The 25,643-nt window shown below is 45.2% G+C and overlaps 1 protein-coding gene across 1 annotated transcript in view; it reads left to right on the top strand.

Annotated features, from left to right (window-relative positions):
• The window catches only part of IRAK2 (interleukin 1 receptor associated kinase 2), a 54,304-nt gene extending 28,913 nt beyond the window's left edge, over positions 1-25,391 (top strand). The window contains exons 4-13 of the mRNA XM_068982463.1: positions 4,510-4,601; positions 6,339-6,533; positions 6,616-6,680; positions 8,990-9,104; positions 10,628-10,737; positions 12,697-12,892; positions 16,845-16,907; positions 18,912-19,112; positions 22,592-22,883; positions 24,507-25,391. Of these exons, the coding sequence (XP_068838564.1) occupies positions 4,510-4,601; positions 6,339-6,533; positions 6,616-6,680; positions 8,990-9,104; positions 10,628-10,737; positions 12,697-12,892; positions 16,845-16,907; positions 18,912-19,112; positions 22,592-22,883; positions 24,507-24,619 (1,442 nt within the window). The 3' untranslated portion in view covers positions 24,620-25,391. The remainder of the gene's footprint in view (positions 1-4,509; positions 4,602-6,338; positions 6,534-6,615; positions 6,681-8,989; positions 9,105-10,627; positions 10,738-12,696; positions 12,893-16,844; positions 16,908-18,911; positions 19,113-22,591; positions 22,884-24,506) is intronic.
• Positions 25,392-25,643: the final 252 nt, after the last annotated feature.

Here is a 25,643-nt window from a genome sequence, read left to right as displayed (position 1 = left end):
TCTTCTGCAGTCTCCTGAGTAGAGAGCCGGAGACCCCAAATCCATGAAACCTCCCAAATTCGTTGATGTGGCCCCCGAAGCCAGGGTCAATGTCAGCTGAGAGGAGCGGGTATGGGCTTTTGCATCCGGCAAACCTATATTTGAATCCCAGCTCTGTCCTCACCAGCAGGAGACTGACTGCCTTAGCCTCTCTGTACCTCATTTTCTTCATCTAAGAAATGGAAACCACATCATCCTGTGTGGGGAGTAATCATACACCTTGGGGTTACCGCCAGGTAGATGTTCATTAAGCATTAGCTGATCTTAGGAATGTTCCAGACACCCCAGCTAGGTTGAGTCCGAAAAGTTAATTCTAGTCCAAGTAGTCTGAATTATTTCCTACAGCTAAAGAATTTTTTTTGTTAAGGGCAGAACTCTGATCTGTGATTAAAGATAAAGGGGATATGGTCCTAAAGCTCATATGACAGTGGTTGGTAGCCAAAGGGAAGGAAAATAATAAAATAGGGAGATTCTAGGTGAGTACGGGTGAGGCTAGAGAAGATTACTGATATAGCAGCTTCTTTAGAGGTTCCTAAGCTCGGCTGCTGTGAAAACAAGCACCGTACGTCTCTGCCAGCCTTCGCACCCTTCGCTTTCTTGAATGACACTTGGGAGGACATGTTCTCAGACAAGTGAGGACGATAACTATCTTAGAGACAGGAAGTCTATTGTCTATCTTTGCCCAAGCTGAAAATATGGGTGTGATCATTAATTTCCTCAAATAACCCAAAGCCAGTCTTCTCTTGGGAAAACCCCAAGGTTCTATTGGGCCCCAAAGTTCCAGCTATTTCTCTCATAGGAGTGGAGAATGTGGAGACAGAGGTATCTGGGGAGGAGGACTGACAGGTGGGAACGGTGCCTACTGGCAGTCAATGAATCAGCTTGACACCCTAGGGCGGAGGGCTCTTGGTAGCTAGGGAAGGAGACATAACCTGTCAAAACTCCATGGCTGACCAAGCGGTGGGAGTGGATTCAGCTCATGTGAGTTGCTCCAGAGTTCACATCTTAACCTCTGTATCTCCTGATCCCCTGGCAGTAGGTGGGGAGGAAGTAGGGAGCGACATGGAGAAGGAAAATACACAAGCAGATGAGCCATGGGCAAGTTCTCAGTACCTCCTTAAACAGATGCTCAAAGCTAGATTTCAGAAAAAAGGCCACTGAGTGACTGAAATAATTGTCACAAAGCCTTACCTGTAGGAGAGGCATCGGCTGTTCATCAGAATTGATTTGCTCTTATTCTGTATGTAGTTTTACCAGCCTTGGTACCCCATATATACCAGAGGCTGACCTTTGTGCTTTATGCCATCTTTTAATCTGGAAAAGAACTCTACAAAGAATGGACAATTACTGTTTTCTTTTGTTGTTGTTTCTTCATTTTTACATTTGAGAAAGCTAAAGTGAGGCACAACTCACCCAAGTTCAAATCTTTAGTAACGACAGAGCCAGGGCTGGAGCTCAGTTCTGTCTGCTACCAAGAAAGAGATAGGGAAGCTGTAGAGGCTGATGCACTGCCTGCCACAGGGCAGGATCCAGAAAACTCCAAAATGAAATACAGCACCCTGCCTGCAGTGACGCAACTCAGCAGGACAAGATTTTGGTGCATTCTGCTTGAGAAAGCAAATATTCTAGAAAGATTTCTGTGGGAAATGGCACACGAAAGATAAACTCTAGTGTTTTGGAAATGACATTTGTGTAGACCAGTGTCTTCCATGAGTGCTTCCAAAGAAAGCAAAGGCTTGTTCTTACCTGATTTCTCAGCCTTGCAGTACTGGCCCACATTCCACTCCCTTTTCCCCCGCTGTCCACACCGGAGAGACAAACAGACTGAACCACCCTTAGTAGCTCTCCTGTGTCACAAGAGCAGACCTCAGCGATCCCCCTACTCTGAGAGGCCTGGTGCAGCCCCCAGAGCAAACCCCAGGTATCAGACCAGAGAATCATGGCTGTGTGAGGCCAGCGTGGACCTTGGTGTTGCTGGGCAGTGGGAAAGGGTGAGGGACCATGTGTGCAGCCTAGTGCGGCCACCCTGGGGTGGGGAGAGCGGTTGTGCAGAAATGCAGGAAAGAACCAGTGGGGGAGTCGAGTTGGCCTGGAGCAGCTGTCCCCAGAGCGCAGAGCCTCTGCCCGCCAGTGTGCGTGGAACACAGGTGTTAGAGCACGTATTACATGCACAGAAGACTAGGGATTCAATGCTGGATACTTCAGATGTGAATTGAGCGGAGTGAAAGAAAACATCGTGGAGCAGCTCGGACGCACAACCCACACCTAGGAGTGGACGACTATGACTGCTGTGACTCAGGCCAAGGGCACTGAGCCGAGCCCAAGGGATGGCAGGGCGACAGTGGAGGCCTCTGAAGATGGAGCTGCTGTGGGTGGAGCAGCCACCCAGGGAGCCTCCCCTCTACACCCAGGCACCAGGGTGGGGCTGGGGTGGGGGTGGGAGCAGCTGTGGCCATCAGCCTGGGGGCAGAGGCACAGAGGGATCTGAGGGAGCAGCTGGTCTTTGGACAGTTACACTGCCAGCAGCTGTTCTGCAATGTGTTGCTGGTTTTACTTACTTTATTTGTTTTACCTTTTTATTTTTTTAAATTGATTTACATTGATTTACAATGTTGTGTTGGTTTCAGGTATACCGCAGAGTTATTTAGTTATACAAATATATATTTCCATTCTTTTTTTTTCAGGTTATTTTCCCTTATAGGTTATTACAGAATATTGAGGATAGTTTCCTGTGCTATATAGTAGGTCCTTGTTGGTTATCTGTTCTGTATATAGTAGTGTGTGTCTGTTAAACCAAGCTCCTAATTTATCTCTCCCTCCACCTTTTCCCTTTTCCCTTTCGTTTTTTTTTTAATGGCTGAGTAAAAATACCCCATCTTCTTTATTCATTTATTCTGGTTTTATTTTTCCCTTTTTATTGGCCAAAAGTTTAATATCTATATCTGAGCTATAGCTCTTATTCTGAAGCTCAGTTTAAGTTGCAGTGCCCTGAGGGACAAAGAGGGTATGTGTGACTGTGTGTATACCTGTGTATTTTGGAGAGGGGTGTTTATTGTTACTACTCCCATTCTGGGGGTCTCTGGTGCAGTGTGGGTGTACCAACATGGTACCTTCTAAAGTGTAGTCCTTTCAAATATAGCCAGTGCTGGAAAATATGGGGGAAAAAAGGAAAACAGAAAACAAACAAAAACTCTAGAAGCAGCAGAAAACTCAGGGAGAGAGGCTTAGGGTGGCCCCTCTTCTCAGAGAATGAAAGAGCCTCAGACTTTGTATCAGATGAGTTTTGTTTTATTAGCTGCCTGGGTAAATAGTTTTGAAAAGCTGGTTCTAGTTTCACCATGGTGCTGTTTTCAGTCTTCCGAGTTAATTTTTATGGCCAAAGTTGCACATTAATCACTCCTTTCCTGATGATGCAAGCCAGACATACTTGAAGCAGGTGGATTTGGTCTGCAACCCTGGGGCCAAAGTCAGGTTCCCTTGGAAGGACCGGCCTCCTGTTACACAGAGGCCAGCCCTGCGGTAAGACCACTTGGGTATTTCCAGAAGATGACATCTGAAGCTCTGGCTTCTGGCCAAGGTCCACTTTAACGTGTCTCTTGTGAATCTTCTCCATTCACGACGGCAGTGAAAGCACAAACTCTGGAGCCACTGACTGGGTGTCTTTGGAAAGGTGGGGTCACATCTGTGTGCCTTAGTTTCACCACCTGTAGAGAGTAGATGATGAGTCTGTCTCCTGGAACTGTTGTGAGGGTGAAATGAATTAGGTCAGGGAAGCGCTGGGAACAGAGCCAGGCATACTCTCAGTGTGTGCTAACTGAGCGTGCCTGGAATGTTTACCGCAGCCTGGGCTTTCCCGCTGCCATACCTCCTCATGGGCTGGTTCCTCGGCCTTGCTGCCCTTCCTCCCTCACAGCTACTGTTGCAAATGTTTCCCCCGCTTGGAGGTCCTGGTCAAGTGTTCCTTCCTCTGTGAAACCTTCCCTGATTTCACAGCTCACTGAGGTGGACCTCTCTTGCCTCTCCCCAGGGAGGCTGGTTATTGCCATTCCTGCCACATGGAGGTTTCTAGAAGTCAGGCTCTGTAGCTGATTCACTTGTGTCCTTCTCAGCTGCTTTTGGGGGAGGTGGGTTAGGGCTGGGAGTCGGAAGGCACAGGGAGCTGCCTTTGAAGGCTGACTTTGTCCCTTCCATCAGTGTGGCCCTGGGCAGCCCTCCAGCGCCTCCTTTCCTCCTCCTGTCACAGGGGGACTTTGTATAGGACCAACCCACAGGGCTGTCAGAAGTCTTCCACAGGGTAGCATTCGAGCAGCCTGTAGGCTAGCACCTGGCTGTCAGGAAATGGCTGACGTCATGATCGACAGTAAGTGTCACTGGCGTGAATGAGACACTGGCTGGGTCTGGGGACCAGTCAGGGACCCCTCCCGCCTTCCTCCAGCAGCCGAGGCCTGATCCACTGTCCCTCCTTTCCAGGACCTGCTGCAGCCAGAGTCAACCTCCCAGCCCCTCCTGAACATGCCTCTTCTTCCTTAAAAACCGACCAGCCTGCCTCAGCTGATTCAAAGGTAAACCCCCCACCCTGAGTGTAACCCCCGGCTTTGACTGTCTTTCAAAAATGCAATGTGTTTATTCCCTGAGACCAGTTTGGGGGTTAGGGGTCCGAGTGAAGAGGAGAATCCCATCGAATTACTCTGAGCTTCTAAGACTCTTAAGTGCTGACCCTCAATAAAACAGGAGAGAGGGTCGGGGAGAAGGCGCGCTTTAGTTTTTAATGAGCTTTTCCATTATTTGTGTTTAAATGAGAGCTGATAATTGGCATCCTCCTCACCCCCTGAAATATCTTGGTGGCAGTAGTCATTTGCTTAGAACATGCCTTCCCTCCAACCTTTTTTCAACACAAAATATATCTGATTTATCCTCAATTTTTAATGATTTGGGTCCAGGGTCACAAGTGACTTCTGTGAATCTTAAGCACTTTTTGCCTTTCTAAGCTCTTTCTTTCATTTAAAAATGTTTTTAAAAATCCTATTTTATGACTGCAGTGGTATAAAGATGAACATAATCCAAGTTGGATTAAAAATTTCAACATTTTCTTTGAGGTAAAATGTACATTTTTATTCTTTAGACTTTGAAAGAAATTATGTTAAGACGTTTTTGTGGGCCCCTAAAAGTGTCCTGGTGCCTGGCAGGGAAGCCAGTGCTACACAGATCTGGTCAGTGGAGCTCTTCCATAAATGGGACTGTCACCTAAGCAAGGTGATTTATATTTTAATAATTAATCGTTTTCAAAGACAACTGAATAATTGGGAGAATAATCATGAAGTAATGTTAAGAGAAAACACCAGAAATCAAAACAATATGTGTGACATGATCTCAGTTTTTATTTATTTATCCTTTATTTTTCTTCTTTTTTTGGCTGAACTGCAGCTTCTGGGATCTTTAGTTCCCAGATCAGATATCAAACCCACGAACCCTGGAGTTGAAGTGCGCAGTCCTAGCTGCTGGACTTCTAAGGAATTCCCACAATCCCAATTTAAAAAAGAAATCCCCATATATCTAATTGGCAAGAATTACACCAAACTTTAATAACAGTTAAGAGGATAATGGGATCATGCATAATTAGCCCCCGACTCTAATTCTTTAAAACTGTTTATAAGAGCCTGCTGTGCTGTGCTGTGTGCGCACGCTCAGTCGTGTCTGACTCTTTTATGACCCTGTGGACTGTAGTCCACCAGGCTCCTCTGGCCATGGGATTTCCCAGGCAAGAATCCTGGAGTGGGTTGCCACTTCCTCCTCCAGGGGATCTACCCGACCCAGGGATTGAACCACATCTCCTGCATTGGCTAGTGGGTTCCTTACCACTGTGCCACCTGGGAGTTCCTTATAAAGCATATATAACTTAAAAAAATGGAAATTTATGTTTATGCCCAGCCACTGACCTGGAGTGGAATCTGACTTCAGTTGTTTGACCCTTTGTAAACTGAAAATAAAAAATAAAGGAAACATTGACCGTGGGCTGGGAATACTCACATTGTAGTTAATCTATAAGTAGAAAGGTAATTTTACCTTTCAGGGTACTATGATTATCTTCGTTTTTGCTGATGAGGCAGTGAAGGCTCCGAAAGGTTAAGTAACTCGTCCAAGGTTAGAAGTGGAGCTGGGATCTGTCCTTTTCGTATTCCTCCTCACTGGATGAGATGATCCCATTCACCCCTCAGCTCTGTTGTTCTGAGATTCCCTGAGGTAGCAGGGAAAATAGTACTTTCCATATTAATCTCTGTCTCTTCTCGCTGAATTTCCAGGATTTCAGTGCCTCCATTCCTAAGCAAGAGACACTTTCAAGCCTGGCTGGAAATGACCTTTTCTGGAGTGAGGTAGATGTGATCCAGGCAACTGATAACTTCAACCCAAGCCACAGAATCAGTGAGGGGACCTTTGCCGATGTCTACAGAGGGCAAAAGCATGGCACACCGTTTATCTTCAAGAAGCTCAGAGAGGTAGGCACTTCTTAGTTTCCAGTAAGAGGTGGAGGCTGCATGGTGAGGCTGGATTTTCATATTTCAATGTCTTTTCTCACAGATGGCCTGTTCAGGTCCAGGATCAGTTGAAAAATTCTTCCAGGCAGAGGTACAAATTTGTCGTAGGTAAGCCTCCTCTTTGGAAAATACTTTGTTTGATAGTGATGACAGCTAACCTGTATATAGTGCTTCCTATGTGGCAACATGTTTTAAGCATTTTCTTTATGTAATCCTTATAAGAACGCTGTAACATGGCTACTATTATCACATTATTTTACACATGGACAAATTGTGGCACAGAAATGTTAAGTGTTTTGTCCAAGATCACACAGCTAGTATGTGGCAGAGCTGGAATTTGGTTGGTTTATCTGACTCCTTCCATGCTTTTTCTCTGTAGCCACTGTATGCATGGATTAGAATTATAAAAGAACCTCGGCTCACTTGGCTCAACTCCATCCTTCCAGGGGGGAAAGAATCTGTTTCTGTCCCATTTTTTGAGATGGACAGAAATGTACTGATTCCAACTCTAAAAGCAAATGATGACCCACAGGCTTAGCCTGGCCTAGCTCTGTTTTTTTTTTTTTTTTCCTAGCTCTGTTTTAATGGCCTGAGAGCTAGGAATAGTTTTTATGTTCTTACATGGTTAAACAAATAAAAAGAAGATAATTTCATGACACATGAAAAGTACGTGAAATTCAAATATCAGCATCTATAATGAAGTTTATTGGAACCCAGCTGTGCTCATTTATTTCCATGTCATCTGTGGCTGCTCTTTCGTGATTGTGCACAGTGGAGGAATTGTACCAGAAGCCAGATGGCCTACAATGGCTAAAATATTTACTGTCTAGTTTTTTACAGAGGAATTTTGTTTACCTCTGGTCTTGAGCAATAAGGGCCATCAAAAGTCATCCTCAAACCGGCATTTTACAGATAATGAAACTGAGGCTGGAGAAGTAGAGTGAACCTCTCATCACAGAGCTTAGTGGGGGCAAGGGGACTGGTAAAGAGAGGGGGAGGACATTTGCAGACCTGGACACTTGGCCTGTCCCTGCTGTCATTGCCTGATGGATTTAACACATGCATACTAGGCCTCTGCAGTGTGCTGGACACCAGCTGTCATTCGAGCTGGCAAGACACTCTCTGAGTTTCTCTGCCAAATATGCAGTCTCGGGAAAGCAGTGTGGGATGACTGTGGTATATTTTAAGAAATAAAGAAAGTTTTAAAGAGGAAAATAGAAATCACCGATTTTCCATAGCATCTGTAAATTACTACTACAGTATTCAGATTTTTATATATTTTCTTTAGTCCTTTTTCCTTCATATATATATATATATATATGACTACACACAAACACACACACAAATACATATATACACATCCTTATCTACACACATGCATGCACATACACACTCTTAAGGGAAACTGGAAATCTGATTCCCTTTCCATCTTGGTATAGTGCCTTCCTGGAGTAAGCAGCCATTGCTTCATTCATTCATTTGGCAAGTGTGAGTCATCAAGGCCTTTCTTGGTTCTCGGGAGTGCAGACATGCAGAAAACACAGCGTCCGCCTTGGGGAGTTCACGGTGCCGAGGGGAGAGTGACTGTAAATAACTGGTGAGGGTGGAAAGTGTGCAGTAGGATGGCCTAGCCGGAAGCGGAGAGGGGCTGAGGGGCAGGCAGGCGGCCCTTGAAACGGTGTTCGGGAGAGTCCATCAGCATCTGCTTCAAGGTGGAGGAGGGGAGAATGAAGGGGGTATTTCAAAGCTATATAGACAATGAAAGGTGACTAATTAGATGGGAGAGGTAAGGAGGTTTCTAGGAAACTGGATGGTTGGTTGGTTGGTCGTGCCCTTGGTTGAGCAAATAACTGAGGCTGGAGAATCAGGTTTGGAACTTGTTGAGTCTAGGTTGTTCACCTGGAACACTGGGATGCAATTTGACATTCAGGTCTGGACTGTGGGTTGGACCTGGAGAGATGCAGGGGTGCTCCTCATAGAGAGGGTGCATTTTGTAGAGGTGAGAGTTCCCTGATGGAGCAGCTTATAAAATGAGCTGATGAGCCCATCCAGGGAGACTCAGGTTTCAGAGAAAGGCAGAGGAAGAGGGTCTTAGCAGAAAAGGCCAAGGAAGAGCTGTCAGAGAGGCAGGAGGGTCAGGCGGGAACAGTGACTTTCAGTCCGCCAGAAGAGGATTTTGTGAAGAATCACAAGTGGTTTGGGTATCATGTACTCTGAGTTCTTTGATTTCAAGCATCTTGAAAGCATGCAGTTGTCATCTCTTTACCCTCAGGAGTCAGAGCATTTGGTACCTGGGAGCTTCCTGGTGGCCTCAGGGGGTGGAGAGGGCCGAAGAGGTGGAGGAGGTAGGAAATGGGGGAGTCTTTGATTATTCTTTCTGTCTGACTCCTCATGCCTGCTCTGATGCCTAATTTCAGATGCTGCCACCCCAACGTCTTACCTCTGCTGGGCTGCTGCACTGGAGAACAGTTTTACAGCTTGATTTACCCATACATGGCGAATGGTTCTTTACAGGACAGACTCCAGAGTCAGGTAAGGGGCTGGGTCATGGTCAAAGAACAGGACTAGGCAGCACTCGCAGAATCAAGGATTAAGCACTTAAAGGAATCCAGAGGAGAAGGGGGCCCCGGAGTGGCCCTTCAAGGAGAGGAGCTGGGCCAAGGTAGATAAGATCTGGCTAAACATCTTCAGGAAAAACCTATTTAGAAAGTTTTTTGACAAAGAGGCGTTTAAGTCAAGAGTGAAACAAAGGTAGCCCGTAGCACTCTGTTATCCAGTATTGTTCTGAAGGTGCAAGGACAAGAGAAAGAATGAACAGATACAGAGCACGGAAAGTGGAGGTAAGTTTTTCTTAAAAATGATATTCTCATAAATTCCTATTTGTTTGCGAATGTATGGAATATTTATGGAGAGATACAGAAAACTGGTGCCTTGACTGCCTCTGGGGAGAACTATGTAGACGGGGCTCAGGTTGGGAGACAAACTTTTACTACATACTCATTTGACCTTTTGCATATCATACCATATGAGTGTTATATCTATTAATGTTGTAAGTTTTAAGACAAACAAGCCTCCTTCCCATAAAGTCCTCAAAGAGAGTGACAAAAGTTATTCCACAACAGAATAATTGGTTCCCTTGGGAGGGATCAGATAAAGTAGTTATTCATGGTATAATAATGATTGTTAGCTTTGCTGAGCTCTCACTGTGGGCAGGACACCGTGATAATGGCTTTGTACATCTCCTTCAGGCCTTGCCACAACCCCAGAGGTTCCCCCATTTTCAGAAAGAGGAGTCTCTGCCGCAGAGAAGCAAAGGAACTTACCACACAGCTGACGTGTTATCAGGGCAAGAGTTTAAACGAGGTTCATGTGGCTCCAGATTCCAGTTTTTGAGAAGAAATCTATTGGCAAGGCCAGTTCTTAGAGGATGTAGAATCTAAGAGGTCACCTGAAAAATGAGAAGGGATTTTTCTTGGACATTCAGTCTCAGAACAACGGTGGAAGTATAGAGGGCTTTAGACCACCCATAATCTCTATCAGCTCTTGTGAAATCTCTCCAAATACTTGTAAAATCAGCTCATGTGCCTGATGAGCCAACGCAAGGTCCCTAGCTCCTCTCCCAAGCAGCCCCTCTTAGAGAAGAATTCCAGAACTGCGGCATGAAAGTCAGGATAAAAATAGCTGCTATTTATTGAGCACCCACTCTGTGGCAGGTACTATGCTGGGGGCGTACTATTCACTCCTTTCAATCCTTACTACAACCTTAAAGCATAGGGATTAACGTTTCTATTTTATATCAGAAAAAACTGAGGCTCAGAGACGAGTGTCTTTTCCAAAGTCACACAGCTAGTGTGTGTCTGGGCTGAGATTTATACCTTGATCTGTCTGATGTCAAAACCAGCTCCCTGCCAGTAAACCATGCTGGCTGAGCCCTGTTGTAGAGGACCTGAGGGCTGGCGGAGAGACAGGAGCCCAGGACTCTGCCACTTTGAAGTCCATTGAGACTTTAAAAAGGCACAGGTGTCACTATTCTCTCCTCCTTTTCTCTCTCTTAGGGCGGCTCAGACCCTCTCCCCTGGCCCCAGCGCGTCAGTATCTGCTCAGGACTGCTTCACGCCGTGGAGCACCTGCACAGCTTGGAGATCATCCACGGCAATGTCAAGAGGTGAGAGAGGAGGGCTGAGCCCCGCCCCAGGCTGGGCTGGCAGGGGTGAGGCCACGCACACCGCTGGTCCCATTCCTCCCCCTTTGCCTCTCTTTTCTTTGACTTCCTCTCCCCTCCTTGCCTCTCGTGGATCTCTTTTTCTTTGCTATTCCCTGAAACATCAGTGTTTCTAGGGGCTACTCTGTCTCTGGGGGCTGTCAGCACGACTGCCTGTCTCCGTGTTTGTCTTTCCCTAACAGAGGTATTTCCCCAACAAGTTTGTGGGTATTTCCCCACAAGCCTTCCATTCCCCTGCTGTATTTCACTTCCCCTCCAGCAGCCGATCTGGACTGGGTCCTCGAGCTGTGGCTGTGACTGCCGGGCTCCCTGGGCTTCTGAGACCTGCTCTCGTTCGCGCGTCTGTTGCCACAGATACCGTGACACACGTTAGGTGTGCACCCCAGCATCTCAGTACCGTGCTCCCAAGATTAGAAACATGGAGAGGGATTCCAGAGGATACCAGAAGGCCTGGCAACAGTGACCTCGAAACCATAGAATTTGCACTTCCCCAGAGTTCTCTCCTCTTTTGGCCAGTGGAAGCCCTTTCCTCTTTTCTCCCCCCTGATTTTTATTGAATTGTGCCAACAATTGTAATAGCAAGAAAGGAAGTGAAGGTCCAAGAGGTCATCCTGACCCTATTACCCTGACTCACCACGTGGCCTCCATTTCTCTGCTGTTTTTTATTTCCTCCAGCCCCGGCCCACACAGATATCTCAGCCCTCAGATAGCACTATTACCTGATTACCCAGTCATAGTCTCTTTTCCCCCATGAGTTAAACATTTCCTCACGTTGCATGTCATCAATTTTTTGGTACTTCTTTGTCTTCCATTGAAGGTATTTGCCCATAAATTACATAACTACTCCTAATAGCCAATATTGGAATTGGTGTCTACTTTTTTTGGGTGACAAAATGAAAGGCTTTATTGAAAAGGGGTGTTTAAGTGAACAGCAGCAGGGTCAGGGAACCCAGGAGAATTGATCTCTGTATCTACTTTTTAAAAACCATTTAGGGTTAGTTTGAATATTTCTTTTAAAGGTTTTATTATTTTTTTTTGATGTGGGTCATTTTTAAAGTCTTTATTGAATTTGTTACGATATTACTTCTGTTTTATATTTTGATTTTTTTGGCCATGAAGCATGTGGGGTCTTAGCTCCCTACCCAGGGGTTGAATCTACACACCCTGCATTGGAAGGCAAAATCTTTTTTTTTTTTTAACATTTTGTTTTGTATCGGGGTATAGCCGATTAACAATGTTGTGATAGTTTCAGGTGAACAGTGAAGGGACTCAGCCGTACATATATATACACATATCCATTCTCCCCCAAAACCTCCTCACATTGGAAGGTGAAGTCAATCACTGGACCGTGAGATAAGTCCCCAGATTGAATATTTTTATACATGTAGGTTAGTTTTTAAAAATTAAATTTTTTTCCTTTGGAGTACTTTCTGAGAGTATTCATTCCTGTAGATTAGATGCTTAAGTCTAAGAATGTTTTTACTGTTCTTCTTATTCCCCATGATCTGAGCAGGTTCAGTCCTGAAGAATGCTGACGTTTAGACTTGAGTCAGCAAGGCCATAGCTGGGGGTTGGAACAGCTTCAGAAGAGATGGAGCCAGTACAGCCTCTGGGCTCAGGGCTGATATCTGTGGCGATAAGGATGGCTGCACCTCTCTGGCCACCGAATGCCATTTCTGGGGCAGCAGGACTGATCTTAGCTTCATCCCCATTTGCTGGTGAAGCTGGGCTCCCAATCCCCACTCCCCCATCAGGACTGGCTCATAAACTTGTTGAGGGTCTTCAGTGACCCTCGCTGGCTGGCACTGCTCACTACTACGTTGCTTTCCAAAAGGGTCTCCATGGCAACCTCTTCTTGTCCACCTCCAAACAACAAGGTTCTCTCTGCCTTCTTTCCCACAGCTCCAATGTTTTGCTAGACCAAAACTTCACCCCCAAGCTGGCTCATTCGATGGCTCACCCGTGTCCTGTCAACAGAACATCAAAATACACCATGATGAAGACCCACCTTTTCCAGGCCTCCACTGCATATCTTCCGGAAGATTTCATCAGAGTGGGGCAGCTGACAAAGCGAGTGGACATATTCAGCTGTGGAATAGTAAGAGCTTCCTTCTGTGCTCAAATCAAGGCCTGCACACATCTGTCTTTCCCATGGCTCCTCTGTAAGCACAAACTAGAAATGTAAGCACAACAGCAGGAGTTGGCAAACTATGGCCCACAGGACAGAACTGGCCTACAGCCTATTTTCTATGGCCTGTAATTAAGAATAGTTTTCATGTTTATAAAGACTGAATAGTAACAGCAACAGCAATAATAAAAGAATGTGTGACAGAAATTGTTTGTGGCTCACAAAACCTAAAATATTTACTATCTAGCCTAGAAAGTAAATATCTCTAGAAATATTTACTTTCTAGAGAAAGTTTGCCAACCCTTGAAGTAAAGCTCCCCCTCCCCATGAGTGTCCAGATTCTAATAGGCTACAGATAGCTCCTGACTTCCCTGATGTGCATTCAGCCTGCCATCTAATTATCCATCCGCTTGGCTATTTCGTCTTGTTTGTTCATCTGTCTGTTTAGTCCATCTGTCCATCCATCAGTTCAGTTATTATCCAGCCATTCATGCAACAGCCACCCATCCATTCAGAATCCATCCAGCCATCCAACCCGTGTCCTAATCACCACTGCTGTCCATCATTACTGTGTGCCAGGCACTGGGACTATAAATGTGACTAAAACACAGTCCCTCCCCCAAGAGCTCATAGTCTGAGTCTAGCATCTCCAAAGCACATTTCTATAAAACACCAGTTCCCTGAGGTCTCAATAGGTTTGATGTGTTTAAAGGGTTTTGATGTGTTCAAATAGGTTTGAGAAACGCTGGGTTGAACAAGGTTATGCAGGAAAAAAAGTTACCACAAAAAATTAACCAGGGCCTTTCATATGGTAATGGTCTTTAGTCTGGTAATAGTGAAGTAAGGGTATGCAGCATGTCCCAAATTCCCTTGACTATGGAACCTTGTTTTCTTAGCATCTCTAAACATCAGAGACCCGGGGATCCCAGTCTGGGAAGTTCGGGTTGAGAAAAGTGACGGTTTCTGGCTGACCTCTGCCTAGAGCCAACAGCTGCATCTTGGCCCTTGCCTTCTCTCTTCGTCTCCAGCCTCAAACTCTGCACTTCCTCTCTTTGACCACAGTCTGTCTGGTTCTTCCACTAATGCCCTTCTTCTGAGCCACCTTCTGCCCTCGGCCTAGCTTCCACATACCAGGTTCTGCTTCCCTCGGTCTCCTGGCCCATCAGCCCTTCTGGTTTACTTGTCCCCCAGTTCTTTCCTGCCTCACCCCCTCCCTACCCCCACCAGCCCCACTGTGGGGGGTGCTCAGTGAAGCTCAGCAGGGTCAGCCCAGGATCCTCCTCCCTTAAGAGCCAGTGGAACTAAACCCCAAAGCTGCCAGGCACTTACAGTGTAGAGCTGAAGAGCATGAGTTTGAGTCCCAGCTCAGCTGCTTTTAGCTGTGTGACCTAGGGTATCACTGATAACTCTGGGCCTCAGTTTTATACTCTGTAAAATGGAGGTAATGATGCATATAGACATTAATGAGATTCATAAGATAACATATAAACTGGTTAGCAGAGTATGTTTCATTGATCAATATGATTATTATTATGGGGATTATTGTTAATTATTATAATTATCCCTGCCTTCACACCCTCACTCCTGATTTCTGTTAATGCTTGACTTTTTAACTCAGTTCTTGATGTAACAATTGACTTCCCCTTTCATTCATTCAGTGAGTGCCTACTGGCTCCCTTCAATCTTTTTCTCAGCCCTGCTGCTGACGGATGGTATGATTTCCAATTTTGGTTCTTGTGGGGAACACTGCCTTTCTCTGTTGTTACTGTTGTTTTTGTTTATCTTTTTTTTTAATATAGCTGGTTTACGACATTGTGTTAATTTCTGCTATACAGCATAGTGACTCAGTGATACATATGTATACATTATTTTTTATATTCTTTTCCATTGTGATTTATCCAAGGATATTGAATGTAGTTCCCTGTGCTATATAGTAGTAAGTCACTGGCTTTTTTGATGAGCGCTAAGTAATTTTTGTGAAAGGCCTGGCACAGGGCCTGCCCTGTGGAAGAGGCAGAGGAAGCTTGTCTGTTCATTTCCTCTTGTTCTTTTCTCCAGTCTTGGCGGGACCTCGACTGGAGTCCCTTTTCTCTTGGCTCCCCTCCGGCAGCTGCAGGGGTGCCTTCTGCTGCCCTCTCCTGGCCGCTGCAGTCTGTTAGTAACACTGCAGGCCCTTTCAGGGTGGAGGAGTTCTTGGCAGTTGTTCAGTAGCTCAGTCGTGTCAGACTCTTTGAGACCCCATGGACTGCAGCACGCCAGGCCTCCCTGTCCTTCACCGTCTCCCGGAGCTTGCTCAAACTCATGTCCATTGAGTCAGTGATGCCATCCAACCATCTCATCCTCTATCGTCCCCTTCTCCTCCTGCCTTCAATGTTGCCCAGCATCAGGATCTTTTCTAATGAGTTGGCTCTTCACATCAGGTGGCCAAAGTATTGGAGTTTCAGCTTCAGCACCACTCCTTTCAGGATTGGTTTCCTTTCGGATTGACTGGTTTGATCTTCTTGCAGTCCAAGGGACTCTCAAGAGTCTTCTCCAACACCAGAGTTCAGTCAGTTCTTTGGTGCTTATCCTTCTTTATGGTCCAACTCTCACACCCATACATGACTACTGGAAAAACCGAAGCTTTGACTAGACAGACCTTTGTTGGTAAAGTAATGTCTCTGCTTTTTTAATATGCTGTCTAGGTTGGTCATAGCTTTTCTTCCAAGGAGCAAGCATCTTTTACTTTCATGGCTGCAGTCACCATCTGCAGTGATTTTGGAGCCCCCCAAATAAAGTCTGTCACTGTTTCCGTTGTTTCCCCATCTATTTGCCTTGAAGCGATGGGACTGGATGCCATGATCTTCATTTTTTGAATGTTGAGTTTTAAGTCAGCTTTTTCACTCTCCTCTTTCACCTTCATCAAGAGGCCTAGTTTAGTTCCTCTTCACTTTCTGCCATAAGGGTGGTGTCATCTGCATATCTGAGGTTATTGATATTTCTCCCGGCAATCTTGATTCCAGTTTGTACTTCTTGGCAGTAATTAGACCTGATTCTGTCTTTGAGAGAAGTTGTTGGAGGGAGATTTAACACTAAGCTGGAGTACCCACTCCCTCATATATACAGTCATTAGATCATCACGTACCAGATAAGGGTACAGGCTCACATTTTAGTTTCTTGCCCACAGATCACCCCAGCATGTAAGGAACAGAGTCAGAATGTGAACCCAGGCCTATGTGACTGGCTAGACTCCATAGCCAATGTGCTGTTACCTCCGCTGAGAATTTCTGTTCAAAGCAGCTCTTGCATTTATTAAGATACAAATCACAGTTTGTCAGTTTGGTGGTGGCTTACACCAGCTCAGGACTGTGCTCCTTTCATGAATGGATGAATTAATGAGCAAATAATGTTAATAAAAGCCTGTGGATGAAAATGCTATGGATATTGCCAAGATTTTCTGTCTGGAATAGGTATCTGCATGTAGATTCCTCCTTTTCTTGAGATTAACATAGCAGTGCCTGCTTACCATTTTTGATGGGTTTTAAATGAAAATATATTTAATATACAGTGTGTGTGTATACATATGTATGTATGTATACAGATAGATGTTTATATATATATGGGGGGGGAGAGGGAAAGGTGTGTGTGTGTTTGTGTGTGTGTATCTATCTGATGGTAATACACACACATTTGGTTTTCATCCTCCTTGCTTTGCTATCAGTTTAAACCTCTCCTAGCAGCTGAGTGACGTGTTTAGCTAGAGAAGGTGTTTAGTGATGTTTACATATTCCAGATTTGGGGCAAGTGTCTATGCTGGCAAATGACAGAGCCAGGCCTGAAGCTCAGACTGTATTCCTGAGAAGAAGCTTCTCTCTTGGCCAGAATCTCCTGTGTGAACTTGTGTATGTGTGTCTGAACCGTGATAACTCCGTATTCTCTCCAGGTGTTAGCCGAGGTCCTCACAGGCATCCCGGCGATGGACAACAACCGGAACCCAGTTTACTTGGTAAGGGAACCAACCCTTCTGGCTCACAGCTATGAGGGGTCAAGCGATGGGGAGAGCAGGAACCTCCACTGTACCCATCTGGACCCATTTTTATTGCTAATGAGGCCTAAATCCAGGGTTTGGTTTGTACCTGTGCAAAGCAGCTGTAACCTTCCCCCTTCACCAGCCAGAGAACAACTACTTTTGCATGAAAATAGAGTTTAGAAAGTTTGGGGGAAATCCATTTATTCTGTCTACATGTCAGGCAATCAAATAGGGTTTGTTTGTTTGTTTGTTTTGGCCACACCATGCAGTATGTGGGCTCAGTTCCCCAAGCAGGGATCAAACCCATGCCCACAGCAATGGAAATACAGTATTAATCTCTGGACCAGCAGGGAAGTCGTAGCCATTGTCTTTAAAGTGGTGAAAGTAAATTTCAGCCCTTTTAGGTTTCTATGATAATTTCTAAATAATTTCTATTTTGTAGGTTTATAACAACTCTCATTCAAGTATACATGTGTGTGTGTATAGTGTCAATTTCAAAAATACAATGATACAGCCCAGCTCTGTGCTTGACACTTTATATATGCGTGTGTGAGTGCTCAGTCATGTCCTGCTCTTTGCAACCCCATGGACTGTAGCCTTCCAGGCTCCTCTGTCTGTAGTATTTTCCAGGCAAAAATACTGTAACGAGCTGCCATTTCCTCCTCCAGGGGATCTTCCCAACCCAAGTCTCCTGCACTGGCAAGAGGATTCAGTTGGGAGTTGGTTAAAAAAGTGACAATAGTGGGGACTTCCCTCGTGGTCCACTGGTCAAGAATCCTCCAAGGAACACAGGTTTCATCCCTGGTCCGTGAGCTAGGATCCCACATACCACAAGGGAGCTAAAGGCACGTGCTACAACTTCTGTAGCCTATGAGCCCTAGAGCTTGTACTCTGCAACAAGAGAAGTCATCATAATGAAAAGCCCTTGCAAACCCTGATTAGAGAGTAGCCCCCATTCATCCCAACTATGGGAAGCCCACGTGCAGCAGTGAAGGCCCAGCACAGCCGGGATAAAGAAAGAACGACAGTAGGGACTTTCCTGGTGGTCCGGTGGTTAAGACTTCACACTTCCACGGGACAAGACCCATGATTTCGTTGGGAGTAGCCAGCTGGGGAGCGTCTCTTTACACCATTCCTTCAGGGCAATCACTGTACAGGTTCTCATTTGTTTCAGATGGTGTATTAATTTCCTATATTTAATCTATGTAATCAATACAAGTGATATATTTATAACCTATTTATATAAGTAAATGCATACCTGCAAAATGTATCATGTAACATATAATTTATGCTATTAAAATATATCTATATATTTATATAGTAATATATCTATTGTTATTTATATAGCATATCTTCTGTTTTATGCATAGTTCAGATTTCTGCTAAGTAGCATAAAATATAACATGTAGTACAAAATTTATAAAATATAAAAATATACATAGTATTATTTATATAGTACATCTCCTATTAAATGTATATGGGCCAGAATCTTACATCCTAACATTTTCCTGTAAATGTTAACAAGGTGAGTTATTAGCATAATTATACTATATTGTACTATACTGGTATAATTATGCTATACTGTACTATATAAATGATAGCTATTATTACTATTAATTACAATCACTAATAGAGCATTGAATGTTGATTCTGTGTCAAGTTCCATACTTTATGCACTATGTCTTCTAATTTGTGTTAATCCTATTCCCATTTTCCTGATGAAGCAACACAGGCCTAGAAAGGTTAAGCCCCTGCATGATGATATGAGGGTACTATGAAATGCCCTGTACATGTGAGGAATTTAGCCGTTCTCCAATTCTTGGCTATTTTACTTGTTTCTGGGATCCTCGCAATTATTTTTTAAAAACCATGTTGGTTTTCGGAGTGTTTGCAGCTCTGGTGCCATCCTGGAGGTGGGTGGGGCACATGAACCCCGCACCCCTGGACCTCACATGGGGGTGTTTCCACTCTTTCCCACAGAAGGATTTACTGCTCCATGAAATTCCCGGCAGCACCACATCGCTCTGCTCCAGGAAGACAGGTGTGGAGAAAGAGATGGCCAAGGAGATCTGCCAGAAATACCTGGAGAAGAGAGCAGGGAGGCTGCTGGAGGCCCATGCCGAGGCCTTGGTCATGGCCGCCTGCCTCTGTCTGCGGAGGCGCAATGCCAGCCTGGCAGAGGTGAGCCTGCAGCTCAACCCTTCCCTAGTGATGAGCCCTGTTTGTGAGTCGGCTTTACCAGGGGCCCATTACAATCCCTTTACCAGTCCCTTCACCGAGAAGTGACTTCATACTCCAGAGCCGTATTTGGTTGCAAACAGCAGTGTCTGCTGGAGCTGACAGCAGCTAAGCTGGAGTCAGAGGTCCTGAGGGTACCTCGGACCATACTCTCAGATGTAACAGAAGTCTATCTGTTTTCTCTGAACCTGCTTTATTCCTCGTCCTCTCTGTGAGCCCCTTTTCCTTCCCTCCATCCTCTTGGTTGGAGAAGGCAATGGCAACCCACTCCAGTACTCTTGCCTGGAAAATCCCATGGACAGAGAAGCCGGGTAGGCTTCAGTCCATGGGGTCTCGAAGAGTCAGACACGACTGAGCGACTTCACTTTCACTTTTTACTTTCATGCATTGGAGAAGGAAATGGCAACCCACTCCAGTGTTCTTGCCTGGAGAGTCCCAGGGACAGCAGAGCCTGGTGGGCTCCTGTCTATGGGGTTGCACAGAGTCGGACACGACTGATGTGACTTAGCAGCATCCTCTTGGTCAGGGAATACAGCCATATTCATTTACATGTCATAGTTCTGTTTTCAGTAAGTGGCCAAGTCTCCAGGCCCCAATTTCAACCTCTTAGTGAGAGAAACTCATTGGCTTAGCTAGAGTCAGGTGTCCACCTGTTGGCAATCAGGTAAGGTAGGAGTTCAGTATATAAACCTCCTGGCTAGGGGTGTCAAGCCTGGCAGGTGGCAGGGCCAAGTCCCAGAGAAAGGAATCATTTCTTAGCCCATGGACTAGGCAGACACACCAGAAATCAACCACCACAGTAGATAAACATTTTCCTATGGCTAGGATATGCAGAGGTGGTTTCCATGGTAGTAGGTATAAATTTGGGGACCAAATTTGCTATGTCTTTTTAAGACAAAATAACTGCCTGAGAGGGCTCTTAGAGGTTATCCCGCTGAGTGATTTTGAAGTGGTGTCTGGCAGAGAGGGGCTCCTTGGGAGAGAGAGAAAAGAAAGAGAGCTGCAGGCCCTACCCATGACTCCAACCAGACATCCATTGTCACTTCTCATAACTGTATTGGGTTCTTAGTATTTTATTTGAGGAAAGGGTTTGGTAGCTGGAAAAACAACAACAAAGCCTTCAAACACCAATGTTTACAGCCAAGCCTCCCATTTTACAGACGAAGTCAAGATCCAGAGAAGTGGGGATGAGGCCAGAGGGATTTTTGGTCAGAGCCCTCTGGACTCCTGGCTCAGCCTCAGGTTTACCATCTTTTGCACCGGGGCATGGCAGGAGCCAGAGACCAAGTCCCGACTCTCAGCCTAGGCTGGCTTCAGTTACCTGAGCGCATTCGCCTATTCAGCAGTGGCGTGCTGGACCCTGGGGATAAATGGGGAACAAGGCAAGCCAGTTCCGCTTTCCTGGAGTTCATAGACATTGTGCAGTAACTGCCTGGTGAGTGGTGTATGACAGGGGAGCCCCACCCAGGACTTTCCCGAAGAAGTAATATGTAAGCAAATGAAGAGCAATCCAAGCAGAAGGAACAATGCATGCAAATAGCCTGAGTTGAGCGCCATCCTAGCAAGGTCAGGGGCCGGTAGAAGGCCAGGGTGGCTAGAACACAGAGTGCATGGGGCAGAGTGGCTTGTGATGAGGCTGCTGGGGAAAAAACCTGACAGTAGAGGGCTTTGCAGGCACAGTCAGGATTTGGAGAAAGTCACTGGGGGTATTAAGCAGGCGCAGAACATAATCAGACTTATGCTTTAAAAAGATCTCTTTCCCGCAACCTTCCTTCGTTTTATTCTTTTGTTCAGGGTATCAGTTAAAGTACATTCAAAGAAGCTGCTATGATGAGGAGACTCCACAATAAGGGAGATAGAAATTTACTCTTTTTAGCTCAAGAGTTTGAGTGTTGGCAGTCCAGAGCTGATGTGGCAGTGTCTCAGTATTAGGGATTCAGGCTCCTGTAAAATGGCTCTGCTATCCTTATCATGTGGCTTCCATTTCAGAGTCCAGGAAGGCTGCTGTAGCTCAGGCCATCACATTTACGTTCCAACCACTGAAAGGGAGTTTAAGAGGAGAAAAAAAAAAAAAGAGGAGAACATATCCTCCTCTTTTTTTTTTCTTTTTTTTTTTTATCCTCTTCTTTTTAAGGGTGTGACTTGGAAATGCACACATCACTTTTTCTCACACCCCATAGGCCAGAACCAAGTTATGTAGTTCTGTAGTTTTTAGCTTGACAAACATTTACTGAGTACATTCTGTGAAGATTTATCTCAAAAGGTAACATTTGAACTGGGCCTTGAAGCATGAGGAAGCATTTGCTATGTAGAATAAAAGGGACAGGGGACTATACATATACACAAAGGAATGAGAAATGGTCCTCGTCCCCAGTATTTCACAACCAAGCTAGGAAGATGAGAGATCAGTAAGGCCTGGACTTGAAGACAAGCAGACTTGGGTTTAGTGGTCAGCTCTGCCACTCACTGACTGGGTGACCTTGGGCAAGGAACTTAACCTCTCTGATCTTTTAAATTTTTATTTATAAGAACTCCCTGTACGTTGTGCGTCAAAGGTGCTGTGTAAATTGCAAGGCACTGAGCAACTGAGATTTGTTATTTTTACTAAGGGTAGGTTTGTGTGCCATTTGTATGAGAGAGAATATGTGTGTAAGGAAGAAATATTTCTTCCCTGCCTGCCTTTAATCTTCCTAACCCCCCTAACCAGAAAAGCCCTCAGGTGCGGTATCTATATTACTTAGGGCATTTCTAGTTGAAAGTGATAGGAACTCAATTCAAATTCTTAGATACAGACACACAGACATGTAAACAGAAAGAGAAAGAGAAGAAAGCAGGGAGCCTGTGAATGAGCGATTTATTGGCTCATTTAACCACACCACAGGCAGGATAGGCATTGCTGGGGCAGCTAGGCCTACAGTCTCAACCAACAAAAGTACAACAGTTTGACTCTCTTGCGCCTTTGGCCCCTGTGCTCACTCTCTCTACCCCCGCACACCACTCCCATCTCTAGCCCCTGCTTTACTCTGTGTGGGAGCTTCATTTTCTCCTACTGTAAACACGTTTTCTTTGTGAGGCAGGGTATCTGGCTGTGCCACTGGGAAGGAAAAGACAGTGTTTCCTCAATAAATATTAGGTGCAAGAGTCCCAGAGAAGGATTCTGATTGGCCTAGTTGGGTCACATGGTCAAATCTGGACCAATCATTAAGGTCACAGGGATGGGATACTGAGATTGACCCATCTGGGTCATGTGCTGAGGTCGACGGTGATGGGGTCAGCTCTTTTCAAAGGAAGGATGCTATTCTTCCAGGCAAAGGAACAATCATTTAGTTCTTCAGTCTCTCTCTCTCCCTGCCTGGGAGATCTGTTAGATTTTTAATTTCAGAAAGAGTTCTTGATGAGTGCTCTCGTCTCTGTTCCCCAAGGTGTGTAGCTCCGTGGCCGCTGTGGAAGAGCAGCTGAGAGGTCAGGAGACCTCGCTCCCTTGTAGTGGGCTTTCTGAGGGCACAGGCTTTTCCTCCAACACCCCAGAAGAAACAGATGACGTGGACAATTCCAGCTTGGATGCCTCCTACTCCATGAGGGCTGCACCCTGGGCTGGGGGTACCTCCTCGCCTCCTCTGACAGTGGATGAAGAAGGCATGCTGCTGGCTGGTGGAGCAGAGGAAGCTGACTCCTCCGCTGAGGCCTGTGCCCTTCCAGAGCCTCCCCAGGATGGTAAGCATGGGGTCTCAGTACTTATACATGGTCACTTATGTCCCTTAACTCAGCCTGTCATTTATTCCTTTTCTCCCTCATTCATGCATTAATTTTGTTATTCAGCTGTCCACCTGCCAGCTGACTGGATGAAGAGAGTCATCCTCCTTTCCGTCCGCCACCCCCCGCCCTGCCCCCCGCCCGATGTCCAGTCCCTCACTCAGGCCTCTCTATTGACCTAAATATCCTTCACCTCCATCTGCTTCTCTGCATTGCCTGTCCCCATAACCCTCCCCCTTGTCCAAACTACTCTCCTCTTGCTGGATGACTGTACAGCCTCCCTGTGGCCTCCCTGATCTGCTCTGGTCCCTCACCAGTTCTTCTTCCAGGGACCAGCCACTGTGGTTTTTAATTTTTTTTTTATTAATAGTGATTTTACTTTTTTCTCTTTCATATAAAAATGCTTCCCCGTGAATTACCATTACTAGATATAAGAAAGATAATTATGTTTGCTTCCACTTATAAATATACTGTATGATATTTGTAAAAGATAGCAGTATTGGGAAACTATACAGGGAAGAACAAAATTGACTTTTTCTTATAGGAAAAACTGGAAAATTAGTGCCAATTTTCTAATATTTTAACAAATCTACAGTGAGCATTCTTCAACTTATTTATGTATATCATTTAAATTAGGGTTAATCACATTATAAATATTACTTCTATGCCAGCAAAATGCACATTAAAAATTCTGATGTTCTCTACCAAACACTCATCAAAAAGATTAGGGAAACTTATAATTCTAATGACGAGTTAGAGAGTCCTCACTTGCCTACATCCTAGAAACTTTTTTTTTTTTTTTTTACTTTACAATACTGTATTGGTTTTGCCATACATTGACGTGAATCCGCCACGGGTGTACATGAGTTCCCAATCCTGAACCCCCCTCCCACTACCCTCCCCATATCATCTCCCTGGGTCATCCCAGTGCACCAGCCCCAAGCATCCTGTATCCTGGTTTTTTAAAAACAACTCCTGTCACCCCTCGTTTAAAGCCCTTCTGTGGTTCCCCATTGCACTTAGAGACCAAGTAAAAACTTTCTCTTGGGACTAGCAAAGCTCCTTGTGGTCTGTCGCCACCTGCCTCTGCATCCTCACTTCACACCTTGCCAGCCGCTTCCAAAGATACTTTCTCTTTCTGCCTCCTGGGTCCAAATACACCAGGTTCCTTCTGAAATAAACATTCAGAAGGCCTTGACAATTCAGCATCCTCTTCCCCTAGTAAACGTGGCTCTGAGTGTCTCAGACTCTGACCTTTCCTGTTGTTCCTCTTCCTACATGGAAGTGAGAGGAAAAAAAGAGAGTAAGCTTCATTCTAACACTGTCCCCCACTTCCAGGGGAGAAACATGGAAGCCCTTCCTCTCTGAAAGGTAGGGGTAGGTGGCAGGTTTTCCCTGCAAAGGCAGAAGCAGTGGCAATGCTCATTCCACTTAGGCCTGATTCAGAACCCCGATTTAAGTGAAAAATTCTGACGAAGTCTGACTTTCTTAGAATTACAATAATAGTAACTATTTCCAGCTGTCAGTAGTCGCAAAAGGTATTTACGTTTTGTTCAAGTTGCTTTTCTTTACATTGAATGTCAGCTACAGAGACTTCGTGGAAAATCGAGATCAATGAGGCCAAAAGGAAACTCATGGAGAATATCCTGCTTTACAAAGAAGAGAAACTGGATAGCATCGAGCTTTTTGGCCCCTGATGACTTGAACACAGCTGAGGACCCTCGTCCTCCATTGGAAAGATGAACATCAGATCAAGAAAAAGATCTAAGGAAGAATCGAGATCTCCCAGGAAACACCAAACATCAGCTTCCCTTGGGTCAGGCGGAGAGACACTTCCACTTTTCCAGAGTGAGTCAGGGGAGATAGGACTCAGCTTTCCAGGACACACGAATCCATGAAGTCCTCTTCCTTTCTGGGATTTGTCAGTCAGAGCTCTGGGTTATCAGGCCACTGAAGTGAAACCCCTGGTACATGAGCCCAGGATGTGGGCAATTTTGTGGCTCTGGGGAGTATGTGATGATAACCACCCCCGCAGATGCCGTTGCCTGGCTCTCACTCTCGACAACCACTGGAGCATTCTGAGTGCTGATGGCACTTTCCGAAGCTAAGCTCTCTAGGTCATATTTGCCACCAGCCGCCTGCAAACTTCCATGACCTCAAAGACTTTCAACTTGCGTCCCAGTTCGGTTCTTCACTCCTTCCTCAAGGTCTCAAGTTTCACATATGCCAGACACTTGGCAGAAGGCTCTGGAGATTTCTCTGCTTTCTCTTTTGGAAATCTTGCAACTCACAGATATTTATTTAATGCTTACTCTGCACCTTTATTTTCCCACCCCACTAACGCTAATACTTTAAGTGTAGCTGTTATTTAGAGTGTATGTGTTATTTATGGCTGGATGAAGAACCAGGGGAACTAGTTTCATGATTGATTCTGCTGCTAATTAAGTCAAGCATTTAATCTGTGGGACCTCAGTTTCCTTGTAAGTAACATGCATTCATTCATTCTCCCTCCCTGGGCTGTTGGGGAGGAAGAGGTAGAGACATGGCTACAGAAATACTTGGAAAATGCACATCTTGTTTTATTAAATACATTTTTAAAAAGGACATTAAGTGTCTACTTTTGTCATTCAACTAACATTTATGCAATGGGTTTATTTCTGAAAAGTCATGTTGCAAGTCTTTTGTTAAAATGCTAATTTAAATTCAGTGTGTCCTATTTTA

The sequence above is a fragment of the Capricornis sumatraensis genome, chromosome 10 (genome assembly GCF_032405125.1).
Source record: "Capricornis sumatraensis isolate serow.1 chromosome 10, serow.2, whole genome shotgun sequence".
Classification (NCBI taxonomy): domain Eukaryota; kingdom Metazoa; phylum Chordata; class Mammalia; order Artiodactyla; family Bovidae; genus Capricornis; species Capricornis sumatraensis.
This window is presented reverse-complemented; position numbering and strand designations above follow the sequence as displayed.